The following is a 20,875-nucleotide window of genomic DNA, read 5'->3' as shown; positions in this document are numbered from 1 at the left end:
TACTTTTGTTGGAAGCTTAAAAGGTACTGGTCAATGTTTTCAAATTATTATTATTTTTTTAAGATTTTATTTATTTGACAGATAGATATCACAAGTAGGCAGACAGGTAGGCAGAGAGGAGGAAGCAGGCTCCCTGCTGAGCAGAGAGCCCAATGCGGGGCTCGATCCCAGAACCCTGAGATCATGACCTGAGCCGAAGGCAGAGGCTTAACCCACTGAGCCACCCAGGCGCCCCTCAAATTATTTTTAAACAGTTAGTTTGGCATCATGTAAAGAAGTGGGTAAGAGCTCAGACTCCAAAGTCAAACAAGCTGAGTTGGGATCTTGGCACAGCCACTAATTAGCCGTGTGACCTTGAACTATTCTTAACCTTTCCGTATCTCGGTTTCTGCACCTGAAAAATGGGACCAATACTTGTAATTACCTCACAATTACAATGTGTTCTAAAGTGCTTATGATAGTAGGTGAAACATACTAAATGTTATTAGAAGGAAAAAAAAAACAATACTTGTTCTTTCAACATTTATTGTACAAATACAATGTGCAATTAACTCCTTAAGTGCTCCTTCTGCAGAGGCTTTTTTTTTTTAATTTAAATTCTCTGTAGTGTTGTAAAATACTATTTTCAATTAGGAAGTCAGTTTCTGATTTAAACTTAATATAATCAATGGCACTATTAGAAGCTACTTCATTTTAAGGTAATGTTACATTAAAATATATGTATTTATTTCCCTCAAAATAGTAAGTGAAAATTATTTAGTAAGTAAAGAAGTCTAAGATTTACAAAAGTAGTCACATAGAGACAAACTACCCTACTGAATCTGTCAAAATAATATTTGATAGACAATAGTCAAATTTGCATATGTTTTAAAAGATGCAAAATGGAGAGTATCTATTTTTACATATCTTTATTTCTATGCCTATAACTCAGGATAATAAATTATGTATTAAAATGATATTGAAGGATTTTCAAATGACTCAGAAGTTATTAATAGTTTGATTATGTGCCACATTTCCTGACAAAAAAAGTGGTTGAATATTCTAACATTGCTGACCATTTACAACTAGATTCTATAAATACCTAAGTTGAAAGGGATGCCAGCATATTAAATTTGGTTGCTTTTTTTAAGAAGAAAAAAACTTAAAAATTAAATTTTACATCGATAAGAATAGGAAGCTGTGGAACAGTAGTATTTGTTGCAAGGTAAATTGCTTGCCGTGTGAGGCCTGACCACTTCTTACCCAGTCTAGGAATGAGATCAATCATATCTGTTGTATTTGGCATTAGTAATGTCAAGAGAAGGAACACTGAACTGATCAGTAGAAGACCTACATTCTCATTCTTACTCTCTCTGAAATGGCTTTTCAGCAGTATTTTAGTATCTCTATTTCTGCCATGCAAAATAAATGACAATAGATATCTCTATTTTCCAAGAATGTGAGATAAAAATAATAAGTTCTTTAAAATATTTTTTCTTATAATTATTTTTTTAACATATATAGCAACTCATATGGTAAGGGGTTAGCTTTCAGTAATTATAAGGCACAAAATTACCTGAAATGACAATGATCAATCCTAACTTTAAGCAGAATGAACTATGCCCACCCAAGAATGTGTGGTCATTGTGGATTCCCATAATGCTCTCTGAGCAGTGGGCAACTGGCACTTACTCAGTACCTGCCATATGTAGGCTCAAAGCATGATGATTTCACATGTATTCTTGCCTGTGTCCCATACTCGTCAATAGCTGTCTTTGTGCAATTCATATCACTACATACTCCCTATGTACAATTCCCCACTACATACATATTGTCAATCCAGTTGGCCAGAGTGCCTTTGCCTATGTGATGTTGGACTATGTCCTTTGGTAGTTTAGTCATCTATATTTGCTGGAAAGTAGTAATATATCAAGCCAAATCAGTGGTTTAGAACTTGTTCAAGCTTTTCTAAATTTTATCTTGTAATTCAAATAAAACTCATATAGCCATCTGATATACACCCAGATTACTTCCTAGTGCTTAAGAAATACATTTTAAACCATTATTTTAAATTCTGAAGCTCCACTTATATGTTGCAGCTCAACTACGTTAGCTTTAAAGTGATCCTGATGTACAAATAAGAATGGGCTTGAGTAGTTTAGATACAGTTTCAACTCAGCTGGTTACTTTGGGATGATTTATTTGATTATCTTGATATTATTTAATGATACTATTTTTATTGCATCTTATCACTACTGCTGATATAGACAAAAATTATTGGGTCAATGTCTGCATGATGCAAAAGTAGCCAGATGAAATGTGGTGAAGTACAGTCAGTTATCCAGATGTGTTTGTGTTTCCAGATGCTGGCTTCATACATAAAACATATGGATAACTAACTATGATTTTCGTTTTTCATTTGGATACTTGCTGTCAATCACATGCTTACATCTACTGAATATATAATTATTCAACCTTCAAAACCATACCTGAACTGTGAGGCCCATTCTATCTGGAAACATTCACCTTATGCCTAGTGTTAATAAGTACAGCACCATGTTACTGTAACTGTATGTGGTAACAGAAATTGAATAGAGTCACAGCGAGTAGTATTTCTGTGGTTGATTGTCTAAGAAACAGAAAATTCATAATTGTACAGTTCTTTCACAAAAATCCACCCAGGAACCAAACCAATCTGTTGGAATTCATTAATAGTTAATAGTATGAAACATAAAAAAAATAGAAAGTGTGTGTGGGAAGGGGAAACAAACCACACAGGACAAGAAGAACTCTGCACCAAAAGAAGAAAGTACAAGACAGGAAAAGAAAAATCCACAGACGTCATTAGCTTGGTAACTCATTATAACAAATACTATGCTAATATCCACAAAGGCATCCCTACATAAAAATAGGGACCTAAGGTGTCAGATCATTAATTCCTGATAGACCAAGATAATTTCACTTTGAACTACTCAATTTGCATTAACTGTTGAAAGAAGTTCAGAAATTTTCTCACAGCCAAATATTAACTAATATCTGCAACAACTTTGTTTTTTCAATTTTTAAAAAATTTTTATTTTTATTTCTTTTCAGCGTAACAGTATTCATTGTTTTTGCACCACACCCAGTGCTCCATGCAATACGTGCCCTCCCTAATACCCACTACCTTGTTCCCCCAACCTCCCACCCCCGCCCCTTCAAGACCCTCAGGTTGTTTTCCAGAGTCCATAGTCTCTCATGGTTCACCTCCCCTTCCAATTTCCCTCAACTCCCTTCTCCTCTCCAACTCCCATGTCCTCCATGTTATTTGTTATGCTCCACAAATAAGTGAAACCATATGATAATTGACTCTCTGCTTGACTTAATTCACTCAGCAAATCTCTTCCAGTCCTGTCCATGTTGCTACAAAAGTTGGGTATTCGTCCTTTCTGATGGAGGCATAATACTCCATAGTGTATATGGACCACATCTTCCTTATCCATTAGTCCGTTGAAGGGCATCTTGGTTCTTTCCACAGTTTGGTGACCATGGCCATTGCTGCTATAAACATTAGGGTACAGATGGCCCTTCTTTTCACCACATCTGTACCTTTGGGATAAATACCCAGTAGTGCAATTGCAGGGTCATGTTTTCAAATAAGGCCACAGTCTGAGGTACTTTGACATAGGGTTTAGAACTTCAATAGAGGAATTTGTGTGTTGGGAGAGGTCAAAATTTAAGCCCAACAGACTCCTGCTTGATTTTTTTTTTTTTTAAGATTTATTTATTTACTTGCCAGACATCACAAGTACGCAGAGAGGCAGGCAGAGAGAGAGAGAGAGGAGGAAGCAGGCTCCCTGCTGAGCAGAGAGCCTGATGCAATGCGGGACTCTATCCCAGGACCCTGAGATCATGACCTGAGCCAAAGGCAGAGGCTTTAACCCACTGAGCCACCCAGGCACCCCAGCCTCCTGCTTGATTTGTATTTCTGTCACCATCTTCAAATTCTTAATAATTTTTGAACAACAGATCCCACATTTTTTATTTTTCAGCAGAACCCACAAATTATGAGCCTTTCTGTGTATAAGCCCTTAATTACCATTTAAGCTTTTTATAAATGATATACATAGACTGAGTTCTTTTTTTTTTTTTCTGACCAAAACCTGATTGATACACAGACCCGAGACAGGAAAGATTGGAGTAGAATATTCAAATGAGCAGAACTGTTCAGTTTTTGGCTCACCTCAGGTGAGAGACAAACAGAAAGTTAAAGATGTAGCAAAAATGAAGGAGGAACAGAAGTCCCAGACTCTTCATCCTCACTCTCGGTGAGTTGGGAATTTGATACTACGCCAGATAAGTGTTGGGGTCCCAGGAGAGAAATTGTCTCCACTTCCTTATAGAAATCTGGAAAGACATCAGGACACACATAATTTCCAAGCCACCATAGTACAGAATGGTAGAGCAGAGAAAACTATGTAGGATCTGGGTAGCTGGAAATTAAATAGTTTTATAGAGAATGCTAATTAAAGCATGCAAGGCAGACAAATACTTTTGCAAATGAGTCCAGCAAATACTTTTTGTGTCAAGCTGAGTTAAGAAATTATAAAAACTGTACCTGCTATTATTTTCCTTTCTCCCCTTTTCCTTTGCCATTCATCATGGAAGAGTAGAAAGAACATGGATTTTGTAGACAGACCACTTAGAACGAAGCTCTGCTCTGCCATTGCTAACACCAAGGTTGGATTATAGTAAATGCTCAATGAATGGTAGGTACTACCTATAATCTATAATGTATTATAGATTATAGGTATTACAGGTATATAGGTATTATAATGTATAATGTATAATCTATAATCTATAATGTATTTTAATCTATAATGTATTATAGATTATAGGTATTATAGGTATATAAGTATTATAGGTATAGGTATAGGTATTATAGGTATAGATATAGGTATAATCTATAATAGGTATATTATACCTATAATCTATTTGTTCTTTCCTATTCCTTCTTCAATTCCTCAGGGTAGATAGGATAAAAAATATTTTTGAAAAGTCTTTGAAGCAAACATATTCCTCAAAGGGAATTTGGAAAAGATTCCAATTCCAAGAAAACAAATAGAGATGGCATACTGGACAGATTTGGAGGAGCCACTATACTAAATATGATTTTTTTAAAAGGGCTACAATGGACATAGACATAGCTAATGAGCAACAGTAAATATATAGTCTACTATTTAGGTAGTAAATATTTGAGGTAGCTCAATTGACTTTAAATTAGGAGAAAAGAGTAGACAATGAGGGGCTCTCCAGAACTGCAAATCTGCAAGGAGATAACTGCAGGTCAAGAACAAGAAGGCTCAAAAAACAATACAGGCCCATCAGTAGAATAGCTCTCCACAAAGCCCAGGCTCCTAAGGAAACAGCAAGATCGAGAAGGAGCTTTGGACGGTTTGAGTGTGGAGAAGCCAGATGGTTGATACTCTGCGAAAGATGAGATAAAAATTCAACAGAAACAAGGACACTGGAAGTTCAGAATGTGGGACCTTCGGTGGGAAAGCGGTTTGGAAGGATGAGAGGGTGCAACTTGAGACTGCATCAGGGTATGGCTGTAGGGGGATAGTGGAGCAGGTCACTGAAAACAAGGAGCTCAAGAAATGCGAAAAGCATGGCCCATAAAATTCTGAAATTGCTCCCAACTGGATCTGGACAAAGTGAAAAGTCTTCATTTTTGACAACTAGGAACGTTGGTAATACTTCTGGTTTCACATCTCCTCACAATTCTATCTATGCCAGTCATATCAGATCATTTTCTTCTTCTCAAACCCGCCATACACTCCAACCTCCCAGTGCTTGGACACACCAATTCTCTCTCTCTCTCAAAGGTTTTTTCCTACTTGTCCATCTGATGAAGTCATCCTTTTTTTTTTCTTTTTTAAGATTTTATTTATTTATTTGACAGATCACAAGCAGGCAGAGAGGCAGGCAGAGAGGGAGGAGGAAGCAGACTCCCCACCGAGCTAAAAGCCGTATGTGGTGCTCGATCCCAGGACCCTGAGATCATGACCTGAACCGAAGGCAGAGGCTTTAACCCACTGAGCCAACCAGGGGTCCCAAATGATGAAGTCATCCTTTCAGACATATGTTAAATGCCTCATCCTCAGTGAAGTATACTCCCCGATTTCCTTACCGGCTCCATCCTTTTGTGTTTTCATAGCATTTTCAGCATTATAGCTTCTTATTTGTTACTTGCTGATCTTCAACAACTGCTTTAAGGACAAGGATCTTTCCTTATCATCAATAGTAAGAGCAGAGATTGACCAAGAGCTTATTTCACATCAGGTATTGGGCTAAGCATTTTATGGACATTATTTGATTTTGTTTGATCTTTGAAAAATCATCCATGAGGCGTTGTCATTATGCTCTTTTTCTTCATGATGAAACTGAGGCGCAGGGAAAGTGGAAACCTGACACAGACTAAAAGGCTAGAAGGTGGTAGAGCTGGATTCCATTAGAGACCATGTGAGTTTAGAGCCTGTGCTATTGGCCATGAGCCTGCATCACAGCCCAGGGCCTTACGTCCTTCAAGGATGTGCATCCGCAGTGTCTGACAAATACCTGCCCCATGACAGGTGTTCAGCACATTTTGCTGAATTGAACCAAATGTGAAGAAGTTGTCTGGGAAAGAGCAGAAGTTATTGAGAATGCTGGTCGTTGTCTTGGAGGTTGGGAAATAATGGCTTGTGAGGAAAAGAAGAGTAGTGTAAGCAGTCAATGAATGGTGAATCAGTGGTCTTTCAGGAGGAGGGGGGTTAGCAAGAAAGCAAACCTTCTCTCCTGGCTCTGAGAATCGAGTAAAAAAAAAAAAAAAAGGGAAAAACAAAAACAAAAACAAAAAAACCCTTTAATAAGGGTTGCGTGGAAAGTGGTTTCATCAAATTCCAGCAAAGGTGAAGGAATCAAAGACACTTTGGAAAAGACTGAAGGCTTGTTTTTGCCTGATTTGTGTTTAAGAAAGACAATGATCTAGAAGCAGGTGACCATTCTAATGAATATCAGGAATTTTTCCAGTGACATCTTCATGTAAGATACACGTTAGCAGTCTGTAACTCTAGGCCATATTACTCTTCTGATTCCAATTATTGTAGGATGTCTTCTCCAACTATCTCAACAGCCATCATTCCACAATTCCAAATATAAACTCTTCTCAGTGAATGGGATTATCTCCAAATCACCCAAGCCGGATTTCTAGGAGTTATCATCATCTTGTTTTTATTTCCCACATTCTGATTAGTCACCAAATCCTGTCATTTCCCCCATGGAAATGGATCTAAAGGGCCATCCCCATTGCTCCAACCTTATTCAGACACTCACCTTCTCTCTTCTTGTCCTACTGCTACTGACATCTCTTTTTCAAGTCATTCTCTACATTTCTGAGAGTGATCATTATAAAATACAAGTCTGATGATATCATTGTCTATGCAAAATTTAGAAACAGTTCCTCTTGTCTCCAGGATAAAGCCTTCGAATATGGTAGAAGATTCAGTAAGGTGTGGACTCTATAGGTACCACCCACAATGATGTTCCTACCGCTCCACCGTCTCTCATATCTTTGGGCTGCACATAGCATTCCCCTTGCTTGTGATGTCCCACACTTCACTCCTAGTCCCCGGGAGTTAATTCTCATTCATTCTGAAAATTTGAGTTTGAGTATCCCATGATGCTGGAAACTCTACTTAACTACTTATGTCTGCCTTAGGTGCCACTCGACACTTCTCTTATAATCCCCTGTCATATAAAAGTACGTATTCTATTTTACCACAAATGCTTATTTGTTCATTTTATCTACAAAACCATCAAAGTGAAATTTTTTTTGTCCTTTAACACTAAGATCTATAGCATTTAGTACATATTCTTAAATATAGAAAACGCTCAAAAAATAAAAGAAAAGAAAACGCTCAATGAATTTTGAATGAATGATCGCGCCTTGCTATGGATTAATCCATCATCTGTCCCAGAAGGCAATCTGGTCTGCCAGGACAGAGGTCCTCAATGCTTCTGCGAGCCTGGCCCCACTCGAAATCAAAAGGCGTAAAGGCAGATTTATGGCTTTGGCAAATGTTTAAAACGAAACACTGTTTCTGAATGACTGTGCCTTAAACTTCTGATCAGCATTAGAGATTTTGCACCTCAATATGCATCCTTCAGCAATTATAGATCAATGGTAACATTCTGTGCCCCAAGATAGTGCCCATCATATGTTATCAGCCTGAAGCAGGTCTCGTCTTTGATGTTGTGCTCATCACTCGTTGCGGTGGGGAGAGAATGCACAACGCATGCAGTGTGCCATCGACAGACCTCTCTCAACACCGTTCTCGTTCCCTGCAGAGCCCATGCTTTGGGAATAATAACACCTAGCTTTTAGTTATCATCCTAAGTTTCGGAGTCTGCTCAATATATTTAATATCTAACAGGCCACTATGCATACTATCTCCTTTTGAATAAGAAGTATAAACACTATTCCTGTCTTCTTTAAAGAATGATGCATGGTGGATTGATTACAACAATTGTCCGTGCGAGTCTGAACCACGTATCACTGCAAAGAGGTACTCCAGCACCCCTGACCACGACCGCTAGAGATTGTATCACCCATTCCTCCGCTATATCATAGTCATGACATTTTTAACATCCTAGAACGAAGAGGCTGATGACTTCGTGCTCTGGTTAATAGTGTAAAACAAGCATAACATTGATTAGCAAGATGCTGTGGAAGATTAAAGGCAGATTTTTAATTTTCAGGGGAACATCTTTGAGTTTTTACCCAGTAAGATTTCTAGCTTGTGCAATTAGATATACCTTTTCCAAGGACGCTAAAATACCTTTTACAAAATAGTTACTTAAGGTAGACTCTATAAGCCTGGGATTCATCTCTGAAAGATGACTGAATTTTATCCATTTGACGACTGCTCTTTTCTCGGTCACAGGTTTAAATCTAGGAATTATGAGGCACTCCATAACAAGTGCGCCTTGGTGTATTATATTTTAGCCACAATTTTTTTTTGTCTCCTGATATATATGAAATCAATGTAACTATCAGTGATTCATTCTGATGAAATATGAAAATGGGTTTATATTTTATATTATTTTATACTATTTACTTATTGTATTTACTTTACCATTATTTCTTATTAGTATTATTAATACTTTATTATTACCACAAAATCCACTCCCTGACCTGGCCTCCCTCCGCCCATGGTCCAGGTCTCCCTGGCCTCTCATTGGATGCTCCGCACGCCAGGCTACCCACCCAGCCAAGGCAAGGCAGTCGTATTCCCAGTAGGTTGCCTTCAGGGGACCAGGTGCCTGTAGCTAGGTTAGGGATGGAATTCCATGCTTTGTTCCCTAAACTCCCTTTCCAGGGAGCTGGCTCTCTCGATGGAGGTCCTCCTGCAGTCTCCAGCTACGCGGAACTGCACTACACAGCCTTTGCTGTATGGTCTTCTCTGCAGGACTTGGGCATCTGGAGCCCTTCAGGCCTGAGGTCTAGGGCCCAGCCCCGTGGCCCCTCTCACCTCAATACAACCTGATACTATGGCTACAAAGATGGCAACAGTCACTCTCCGTTTGGACGTGCTACCTGATGGGGAATCCAGGCCTCTCCAGGAACCAGAAATCCCAGATGTTTCTCATTCCAGGGCACCTGGTTCCCCCAAGCAAGGCTTCAGAATTCCAGAGATATCTTGTTCGGAGTGATAGGGTCCCTTTGTGAAGCTGCAGCCTTAGACGTCGGCAGATGCCTGGTTTCCCACAGAGAACACCATAGGAACCCAGGCTTTCCTGAACCGGTCCTGGCCTGGTTTAGGAACCAGAGCTGGACCAGATTGCTGCTTGTTTCAGAAAGCTGTGCCAGACCAATACGCCCTTTCTGGATCCAAAACCCCAGTAGCCAGGCCTCTGGATTCTAGAAATCCCTGGTGTCTCTTGCTGAAGGATCCTCAGTCAAGCCTGCCCCGCCTGGCCCTGGCAAGGCAGTCAAATTGCCCCAAATCTGCCTTCAAGAGGAATAGTCATCGGTTGGTTGGTTGTGGCGTGGAATTAGGCAGATGTTTATTTCCTATTAGAGCCCACTCTAGTGACCTGGCCCTTGCAGACCCAGGATGGCTTCCAAATCCCTGACTTCCCTGACACCCTGGGCAAGGTCAGTACCAACCCCTTCAGGAAGTTTCCAGCAGCCGGTACTCCTCCAGGTCTTTGGAGCTAGGGTCTGGCGCCAACCACCTGCATATCCTCCTGGGTGCAGGGATGCCCCAGCTCTGTGAATCACTCTGAGGCGGTGGCTGCAAATAGGCGACAGTCCCCATTTGAACGTGCAGCCTGATACTGAGCAAGGCGTCTCCAGGAATAACTGACCCCAGATGTCTTTTATTCCGGGGTATCCTGGTGCCACGAGGCAAGGTTTCTGAGTTCCTCCAATAACTGGCTCCTGGATGTCAGGGCCCCTTCTGTAGATGCAGAGGCCTGAATGAGGCCAGATGCCTGCCTTTCCCCAAGAGCCCAGAACAGGGGCTGCCTCCCCTGAACCGGGTCACAGCCCAGGACAGAACTGGGATGGCCCAGATTCCCGCTTGCCACAGAGCAAGGAGCGGGTCTCGCAGGCGCAGGGGGCTCTCCAGCGGAGACCGCTGCAGCAGTGCCAGCGACTGGGGCTCCCCAGGCCCGCGCGCCCCGCCTGGCCAGGCAGCCAGGCCCCTCCCCTGCCCCACCCCACCCTACCCCACCCCACCCCACGCCTGCCTTTGGGGAAATCGGCACCACTGGGTATGGGGGGGGCCTGCACCTGGGCGGTTACCTTGTGTCTCTGCGACCCTCGAACTACCCCCAACCTCTGGGGCTGTTAATGGCAATACACGCCTGTGCGCGGTATGTGCTGTTTTCTTTATGGATTAACTGGTTTTATTATTTTGTCATTATAGATACAGAAATCTTTTTCGTTTCTACAGGATTTGCCTTCACAGAGAGACATAACTGGAATAACCTCTGCTTCCATCTTAAACTCGTTTTCTGCGGGTTTTCTAAAGTCTTACCGCTATTTGCCCTCCCGTCTATTCCTTCTACCGTCGGTGCGCGTTGAAGAATGTTTTCGACGCTGTTGCAGTCTTCTCAGCTTTCTAGAAAGTTCGTGGAGGCTAGAAGTAGTTCTAGGGATAGAAAGACTGGCTCCTGTGGGTCAGCCCTCAACGGAGAATAGGGAGTGCGTTCTAGTGCTTTCTTGAATCTAATGACACTTTCAGGAATACGGTTGTCAGTGGAAATATTAAATATTCTACTTCCCCATGCCCTGCTGCTACTCCCGGTACCAACAAACCCGCCCTTCCTTCTTCCCGAAGTCTATCTGTGTGCTCTTCCTCTCACTTTACTGCTATCATAAATAGCGTAACATGTGGGATATTATTTGATTCTAAAATGTCCTATTCCTAATTAATAGGTATGCTTCCTCAATCTACTGTCTATATTTAATGTGTATGCATATATATACTTTGTAATATATAAAATTAGTAAAGTTTAATTCAGAGTAACTAATTTCCAACTCTCTAAGATGCTATGTTTGAAATACACTCTACTTTTATAAGTGGTTTCTATCTTGCTGAATTTTGTGAGTTTCTTGGGAAGATAATAGGGAAATTATAATATTTGCATCTTGTGTTAAATATGCCAACATTATACATTTCACACTTCTGTAATTACAATGTTTTAATCATTATAATATCTTTCTTGTGTTTTTATCCATTAGGATAATTGTAATTCCTGAATGTTTGAGAAATGTTATAAAGCAAATACAGTCCTAATTCTTTTGTTCAATGATATGGCAAATTCAGAGAATAAATTCTTGCCTACACATATCATAATTTTCCAGTTTTAAACTTGATAATAGAGCACAGAGATTATGACCTCAGTTAATTTATCCCTGAGTACGGTTCTAATATATTAAAAAAAAAAAGCTGTTCAGTTTAAGAAACAGATTCCTGGGGCGTTTGGGTGGCTCAGTGGTTAAGCCGCTGCCTTCGGCTCAGGTCATGATCTCAGGGTCCTGGGATTGAGCCCCGCGTCAGGCTCTCTGCTCAGCGGGGAGCCTGCTTCCCTCTCACTCTCTCTGCCTGCCTCTCTGCCTACTTGTGATCTCTCTGTCAAATAAATAAATAAAATATTAAAAAAAAAGAAACGGATTCCTATAAAAAGTATAGGTAAATATTGTTAAATGCTAGCAGCAATACTTGAAGATATTAAATTAGTGACAACCAGCATTTTCACGGCTTCATAGTTTATGGAAAAACTTTGAGTAAGTTATTTCATTGTCACCATGACCCTGAGAGTTAGGTGGTGTCACAATGCCTGTGTGTTAGAGTGAGGACACAGTTCAGAACCATTTATCAATGTCAAACCACTAGAAACCACTAGACCGCATCAGAGGTGGAACTGGAAGCCTTGTCTTCTGCTTTCAGATTCCACAGTCTCTCCATTTCACCCACACTTAATATTACTGCGTATTTTTTAGCTCTTCCCCTCCTCACTCAGGCCTGCACCCACATACCCTGCTGGTAGCCAGGAAGTCAGAGAAGTACTCAGACAAGGAGTTTAAAATGGAGCATTGCCATTCGCAACTACGAACTACACCACAAACCAGGTCAAAGCAAAGATGACAGAAGAGCCGTCCGCTCCTTTCTTTCTTTTTTTTTTTTAAAGATTTTTTTTTTTTTTTTTAAATTAGAGAGAGAGAGATCACAAGTAGGCAGAAAGGCAGGTAGAGACAGAGGGGGAAGCAGACTCCCCACCGAGCAAAGAGCCTGATGCGGGGCTCGATCCCAGGACCCCAGGATCATGACCTGAGCCAAAGGCAGAGGTTTTAACCCACTGAGCCACCCAGGCACCCCATGTTAACCCTTTTCTAAAGGCTCTGTAGTCGTCCCCCCCTTGTTCTTCAGCTCATTATTACTCCTACAATAATAGTGGTAATAAATGTTGTCAGAGGACATGAGTTTCAGTTCAGCATCCTGAAAGAAGTGCATTTTTGCTTTGCTCATAGGCCGCTTGTTCTCTGAAGATCTTCCTGGCCCTAAGCAGTGTCATGGGCTCCTTTCTTGGTGTTTCCTCAGCATTCTGTCAAGCGAGAGACCGTGAGTTTTGTTTGCACGCCTCCTCCCAGAATAAACTGTGAGTATTTGTCAGGGATAATAAACTTTGTCTTAATCATCTTTATGTCTCCACGGTCTGGTACAGTGTCCAGTGCCATGCAAGTATGTCATAAATATTTGCTGAATGTGTAATTTGTGTTATTTTGTTCACTCATTCAACAAACATTTGGCAAAAGCCAGTAACTTCATTTCTTCATAAAAGTATTTCACATGGCTCTCGTTCTGAGCAAAAGCCTGAACAAGTGTTTAGTTTTTTTATATGACACTACAAAAAGTGATCAACTTCTAGAGTTAAGAGCACATAGAAAAATAGTCATTTTCTTTTGATGACATGAAGATACTACCTGGGAAATTCAAATACTCTTTTCTGGTTGGTACACATTATTTGCCTTTTGGGTGTGAAAAATATTAGTTACGGACCTATATACCGGATGATGAGTGAAATGTGAAATATTTTGGTTGATGGTCACAGAAACAATATTTAAATGTTCTTTGAATTCATGTCTTACATATTGTATATCTTACATAAATATAGACAATTAATTATTCCCAATAAGTTGATTTAAGTTTATCAAATCATTTACGTATTAACTTCCTTTTAATTTATTATTAACTTATTAATTAATTATTATTAACGTATTAATTTTAAGAAAAACTTCAATCAGTAATCAGTAAATCAGTAATCAGTAAAAAACTTTCAATAGTAATGGTAATCATAATGATAATAATTTTTCTCATAAAATAAGCTTAGATTTTATAATATATAATACTTTAATTTCCCTAAGTTATGTTCATGACCATTAAATTATCTATATGATTTGTCATACAAAAATGATATTAGAAAAGTGATTTGGTTAATCAAAAATATATTTAGAAAAGATGGAACATAAGCCTCATTCAAATTTCCAAACTGGCTGAAATTCAAATTATGCTTTTGATAAGGGCCACTGTAACGGCAACATCAGCGTTAGTGACGTCATATATGCTGGTCTTACTCATCAGAATGGATGAAGATTATTGGAATAGGCACAGAAAAGAACATAAAAAATTATTAATGGAAGAAGGTCTGATAGAAAATTATAAATGGGGCGCCTGGGTGGCTCAGTGGGTTAAGCCACTGCCTTCAGCTCAGGTCATGATCTCAGGGTCCTGGGATCGAGTCCCGCATCGGGCTCTCTGCTCGGCAGGGAGCCTGCTTCCCTCTCTCTCTCTGCGTGCCTCTCCATCTACTTGTGATTTCTCTCTGTCAAATAAATACATAAAATCTTAAAAAAAAAGAAAATTATAAATGAATAACCATGTAATGCAGAAAGATAGAATAAGTTTCAGGTATGTATGTGAAAAACTGTATGACAATGCAGTTGATAGAAACTGGTAAGGCACCACATTTGCAGAACTGTTCTCCAGGCTAGACCTGTCCTGCATTATCTAGACTTCCCACCAGAGGGAAATAGAGAGCAGGTCAGTAAAGGTGTGCACACATTTTGTTTGCATGATCCATGATCCTCTGTGTTAATTCTTATCTGAAATTTTAAAAGAGGAAAAAGGTGTTGTTAAAATTTGATACTTTTCTTTGCTTTTCCCCAGTTAATAATAGTCCATTGACTTAAATTATTGTATTATTGGACACCTAGTTCTACCTTACCCACTTACTTCAGTATGTCCTCAACATAACAAGGAGAGAGATTTTCTTAAAAGGTAAGTCAAATCATTTCTGTCCTCTGCTCAAACTATCCAACAACTTCCAGTCTTATTAAGAGCAAGAGCCAAAGTCCTTACAATGGCCCACCAGCCCCAGTAGTCAATTATGTCTCCTTCTCCTTGTTTACTCCACTCTAGTCACATCAGCTTCTTTGCTGCTTCTCAAACATTCCAGTACTTTTGACCTCAGGGCCTTTGCACTGAATGCATTAAATATGCACTGAATGTTCCTCTGCTTTGAATGCTATTCCACAACACATTTGCCTGAATCCCTTCCTTTCCTCTCTAAAACTTTACTCATGTGTTACTTTCTTAGTAAGCCCTTCCCTAGTCATTTAATGTAAAGTTCAATTCTTAATTCCCCCCCTTTTTTTACTTTTACTTTTCTCCACTGTATTTATCACCACTTAACCCACTAAATATTTAATTTATTACTTATCTTATACACGTCTGTCTCTTCCCTCTAGAATGTAAGAGGACTTTTTCATCACTTTTCTTTATTCTTATATTTGCAGAACCTATAAAAATGCCTACTTCGATGTATATACATATGGAAGTGTCTGTGTATTGACAAAATTAACAACTGAATGAATTCAACAGATAGTTGTTTTCATTCATATCATTTATCCAGAGCTGTTACTATCAATAAATACTACACACACACTCTACTTTGTGCTGTCACATGAAAATCCTCATTGTTGTCTACAACGTGGTATCTCAAACTGTGGTCCCCACCCCAGCAGTGTCAGCATCAGTATCACATGGGAGCTTGTTATAAATGCATAGCCCCCACCACAAATCTACTAAATCAGAAATTGTATTTTAATAAGCTCTCTGGGTGAGTCTGATACGTGCTAAACTTTAAGAACTACCAACAGAGATAAGTTTATTAAGTTGGAAATGAAAATTGAAATTTCAAAGCACTCATATTTTTCATATTAGAAATTTCAAGTTTTTCATGGGTATAATAAGTTTGGGAATATTCTGGCTTTAGTAAATGGTAAGTGAGTCATCTTCTTACTGAACCCTACATCTACCTTCCCCTTCATCCCTACCGTCAGCCTTTTCAGGCCAGATCCTAATGTCTTACTCCTGGTATTGCAGTGAGTTTCTAACTAACTAGTCTCCATGTGCTACCTAGTCTTCTAACTAGTCTCCCTATACTAACACATTTTCTTGAATATAAAATGAATTTTTTTCATAAGATTTCGTTTCTGAAATAAAGATGCATCTTATAATCAATAAGTAAATTTGATGAAGTGGGGTTTTTTTCCCTTATTTTCCACAAGATTGTTTCTATGCCAAAAACCTATTTTATAATGGAGGAAATAAGATACTTTCCTGCAGTGTTTTGCTTCATCGTGCATCTGATTGCCCTTTCCCTGCCCTCTCATGGCCCCGTTTTTCTCATATTGCAGGCATCTTAACGTGAAAAATGTTCACTCATCAATCTGTTCGTTTTAAGAAAGACCTCAGTGAAAGAATGATGTATTGCATAAACTTGAACTCAAAGCAGTCACGTGCTCAAGGCTAATATTCTTTTCATTAAAAGAAGTTTGCAGCTGTTTACTTTCAGCTTAAATTGGAGTTTTTGCTTATGCCTGGCATATTCTCACCAACCTCTTTAGCAGCTCTCTCTAAGCCTATTTCTGTAGTTCATGAATCACCACTTAGGAAACACAGTGGCGTGCACAGAGTAGGATTCCCGCAGTGTGAACCCTCTCTCCGTGTGCTACAGCTCTTTTTCCTCTCCTACCTCTCTGTCTTTTAAAATTTATTACGTTTTCTTACTTGGCTGCTCTGAGGAGCACAGGCTTTTCCCTGGAAGCCAGCTTCTTTATGAGTCTCTAAATTTGGATGTACCGCACAGCAGCTAGGTTATTGTAATAGCTTCCAGGATTCATTGGGAGGTCTAGGTTGAGCCAAAGTATGCATCCATGCTGATTACTAATTCTTTTTCTTCCCTTCCCAGCTCTGGCTTTTTCCCTGGTCCTATAGACCTTCCTTGAGTTTCTCATTAATTGCCACAAATACTGGTAGCCGGGGGATGGCACTGAGGTAAGCAAGCCTCCTTGTGGGCCTAGATGGGGGGATATTTCAAGAAAAGTTTCTCAATTAAGTTCACATAAATCTGATTTCTGGCTCCCAGCCCTAGCTATACATTAGAATCGTCAATTAAATTGGACTCTCTGAAGGGGGGGTCTGAGCATCCTGTTTCAGATCTCTCTGGGTGATGGCTGCTGTCTAGTCAGGGCTGGGAACCACTGATGAGCTCCCAGAATGCGGGCTGTTTTACTTGGGGAGACTGGTGATCAAGCCTAAAATTGCACCTTTGTGTCTGAATAAACCTAACTAGCTCATAACAGACATAATTCTTTCTACCTGATGAGTGTCATTTAAACTCTGTCTGTAAGCAAGTTATAGTTATGTCAGCAGAGCTAAAATAATAAAATTTAGCTGATTTCTTAGAAAACAATAGAAGAACATAGTCAAATAGGGAACAACTCTATTATATCAGGGTTTGAGCAAGGGAAGTGTCCTCACTGTGAGCTTTGAGCTAATATTATAGTGAGGAAAAGGCATTGATTTTCATTGGGTCCAGTTGTGATACGATATATCCACAGTATAAGTTAATTCATTGTAGAGTAAAGTATTATAATGGAGGTACTTCACTACATTTGGAATATACCCTTGACATCTTTTATGCCTAATTTATACCACTGAAAGGATTCATTATGATCCAATTAATTGAAATGTAAAAAAATAAAAACACATACATTGTAAAACATCCTTTTTCAAGCTGTGTTTTGCAATTACAAGACTATTTCAGAACACTATAGCTAAAATGGCTGAGACATTTCTCTGATGTCATGTCTGTTTCTTTTAGTCACCATTCACAATATCGTACTAGCAGCAGGAAATAGAAGATACTATCTTGATAAACCAAAGCAGTTGTTAAATGTGTCCATTATAAACAAAAGCAATCCCACACCAGCCCCACAAAAATGTATCTCTCATTTTTACTCAAAAATTTTAAAAACTGAAATTGAATTGCTGTAACTCAATTTTAAACAATGAGCATGATGATTTGGCACCTAAATAAGGAAATTTCATGTATAAGTACTGTTTCATAAACCCCTCCATTGTTCCTCGTAAGTTTTAGTTTAATATTGGTAGTTGAAGGCAATCAATAATAAAAAAAATTCCACTTAATACATCATTCTACTATCATAACATATGCGTAGAGAAGGCAAACTCTAATATCTATTTACGTCAGTTTCATTACCACAGAGGATGCCCAGAAAAATATTGTGTATAGTAAGTATATACAAGAATTTAGGCAGTTAGAACAATTCAGAAACAGTTTATTAAGCAGCCATTACGCACTACGCTGGGTACCTTAAGTACTATTCCTAAGGTGTCTTAATACAAATGTATGTCTTAATACGAATGCTGACATGTAATAAATACTCCCAAATGTTGATGAATTAAAGAATACATATAAGACGTGACTTCTGTCCTTTCGGAACTAATACTTCAGTGGGAAGAGACAAAAACACAGATATCTGAAGAATAGGACAGAGTTCTTTAATAGAGGCACAAACTGCTACAGAAGTAATAATTACTGTAGCAGCTTAGAAGTATTATTTTAGCAGAGAGTAAATCAGAAATGTTTCTCAAGTTAGGCGAGAGATGAACAAAGTTCTGCAAGTACAGGACTTCACAGAGTAGACATTGACTTGAAGAAGGACCTCCCAGAGGGAGGGAAACCACCTGAGTAAAAAATGAAGACAATTCAGGGAAAGGGAATACCTTGGTGGAAGAGGTTGTAGAGATAATATGTAAGGGACAAATTGTGAAGGGTTTTCAATGAGATGTTAAAATTATTCTGTGTGGTGGGCAGCTCTCAAGCTTCTTCAGAAGGAATGGCACAGTCAGATCTATTTTAGAAGGATTATTTCAGAGGCACTGTTCAGAATAACTTGAAGGTAGAGGCTGGAGGTAGAGTGTGGGAGGTTGTATAATAAGTATACACAAGATGATGAGGACATGAGAAAAGGCACTGATAAAAAAAAATGGAGGAGCTCAATTTGGAAGACATCTTGGATGTCCAGAGAGACTTTGAGGATTGGTTGTAGGTAAGGATTAAGGGAAAGGGAGCAAATTTCATGTCAGAGCAACTAGGGATATAGCTATTTTATAAAAGCGATATTTCAGAATGTATAATTTTAACAAGATGACATTGGAGGATTCTGGTATAAATTTTGAAGAGAAGTACTTTCCAAATATATTGCTTAACATCCTCAGGAAAAGAATGACAAGACAGAGAAGTAAGTGTGAAAGGGTTCAGAGAAGAAGGTAAGTTGAAAGTCAGATACCGCAGGAGGTTACAAAAGTAGCAAGAGATCTGGGAAAAGTGGCATTTAAATGTAAATAATGTCACCCAGATGTGAAACAGGAAGCACAGGAAAGCTATGAGCAGGTTAGAATAATGAATGTGAGAAAGCATAGATGACATATGTTGCCCCCCTTACTGTAAAGACTCCAAAGAGTAAAACAGGGCAAGAAGGATGGTCACCATGAAGAAATGACCTGACTGGGTAACTGGTTCAGGAGGGTGAGTGTAGACACTGAGCATGAGGACAGTAAATGGCACGTACCCTTTTAGTGAATGAATGGTCAGCCTGTTCCTCTGTGCTCAAATACTACGTCAACAGGAACTTTGTGAATAGACAGGAGGTACTACTGTTTGCTATTTCCAAGAAATTAAAGAAGGGACTTCTTTATTTTAGAAAAGTGACTTCCTTATTAATAAAACTGTGGTTTATTTTATTTCCCATGCTCCATCAGCTGTGCTGTCACTCATCTGTTGCTCACATTCTGGAACCCACTAACGTCTGTCCATTCCATGGCCTGCCTTCCCAGCAGGCTGCAGTGGCAGGCGTGGGCATTCCTGGCACACTTTCGCTAGCACAAAAGGCATCTTCTCATGAGGAAACTTGAAGGGCCCTGACCTGGAAAGCAAGGCGTCATAGAGCCCACTAACTCTAGGCTGAATCTGAGGATTGAATAATGGGAAAGCTCCATTTAAAACAACAGTGACAGTGGGCAAATACTTAGGCTCTGGGAATTTTCATGGTTTAGGGAGCTTTTTATCTAGTGATTAATTCCCACCAAGACCATTTTCATAAGCAATTGGATGAGACCTAAAAAGTCACCTCTGCTTCTGTCGTATTAAAAGAAGGGAAAGCTAACTACCTCTTCTGGTCTTCAAATGTGATACTTACCAGAATAGTCTTGGGGACAAATACAAGTGTATCTTCCTATCTCGTTGAGGCACGTAGCTTCATTCTTACAGGGATCCGAAACACATTCATCCACTTCCAGGTCACAATGGCTGCCTTGATATCCTGGGACACAGAAGCAGGAATAGCTGTTGATTCCATCCTGGCACATGGCCCCATTGTGGCAAGGGCTGGAAGCACACTCATCAAGATCGTTTTCACAGAACCTTCCAGCATATCCATCAGGACAGATGCAGACAGGGTGAACAGGGTCCTGACGGCAAACACCTCCGTGCTGGCAGGCGTTTGTGCCACAGGAAACAATGGCAGTTTCACAGGTTGTCCCACTAAAACCAGGCAGACATTTGCAGAGAAAACTCCTTTCTCCTGGGGTGTTCACACAAGTGGCATTTCCTTGACAGGGATTGGAGAAGCATGGGTCTCTCATGCTGTCGCAGTCTTTGTCCAAATTAATGGCTGCGTCTGGACAATGGCAATCGTTGTCCTTTGAATAATCATTGCATGTAGAATTGTTTTGGCAAGAATTTGAGAGGCACCTGGTGTCATTTTTATTGCAAAAGGAACCTACAAGGGAATAAAAAAAATATCAAGATGAAGTTTACAGATATATGGCTAAGGATACAATTAAATATCTTTCTGTTCTTCTGTCATCTCAGACTCATTCATGAAATACAGTTGGCTACATTCTGTTGATGAGCTTGATCAAATGATGTCTAA

The 20,875-nt window shown here is 39.5% G+C and overlaps 1 protein-coding gene across 1 annotated transcript in view; it reads right to left on the bottom strand.

Annotated features, from left to right (window-relative positions):
* CRB1 (crumbs cell polarity complex component 1) overlaps nt 1–20,600 on the bottom strand; it is a 147,907-nt gene extending 127,307 nt beyond the window's left edge. The window contains 1 exon segment of the mRNA XM_044267540.1: nt 20,141–20,600. Within this exon segment, the coding sequence (XP_044123475.1) occupies nt 20,141–20,585 (445 nt within the window). The 5' untranslated portion in view covers nt 20,586–20,600.
* Nucleotides 20,601–20,875: the final 275 nt, after the last annotated feature.

Source organism: Neovison vison, chromosome 10 (genome assembly GCF_020171115.1).
Source record: "Neovison vison isolate M4711 chromosome 10, ASM_NN_V1, whole genome shotgun sequence".
Classification (NCBI taxonomy): domain Eukaryota; kingdom Metazoa; phylum Chordata; class Mammalia; order Carnivora; family Mustelidae; genus Neogale; species Neogale vison.
Note: the sequence above shows the minus strand (reverse complement) of the source record. Positions and strands in the feature narration are given on the sequence as shown.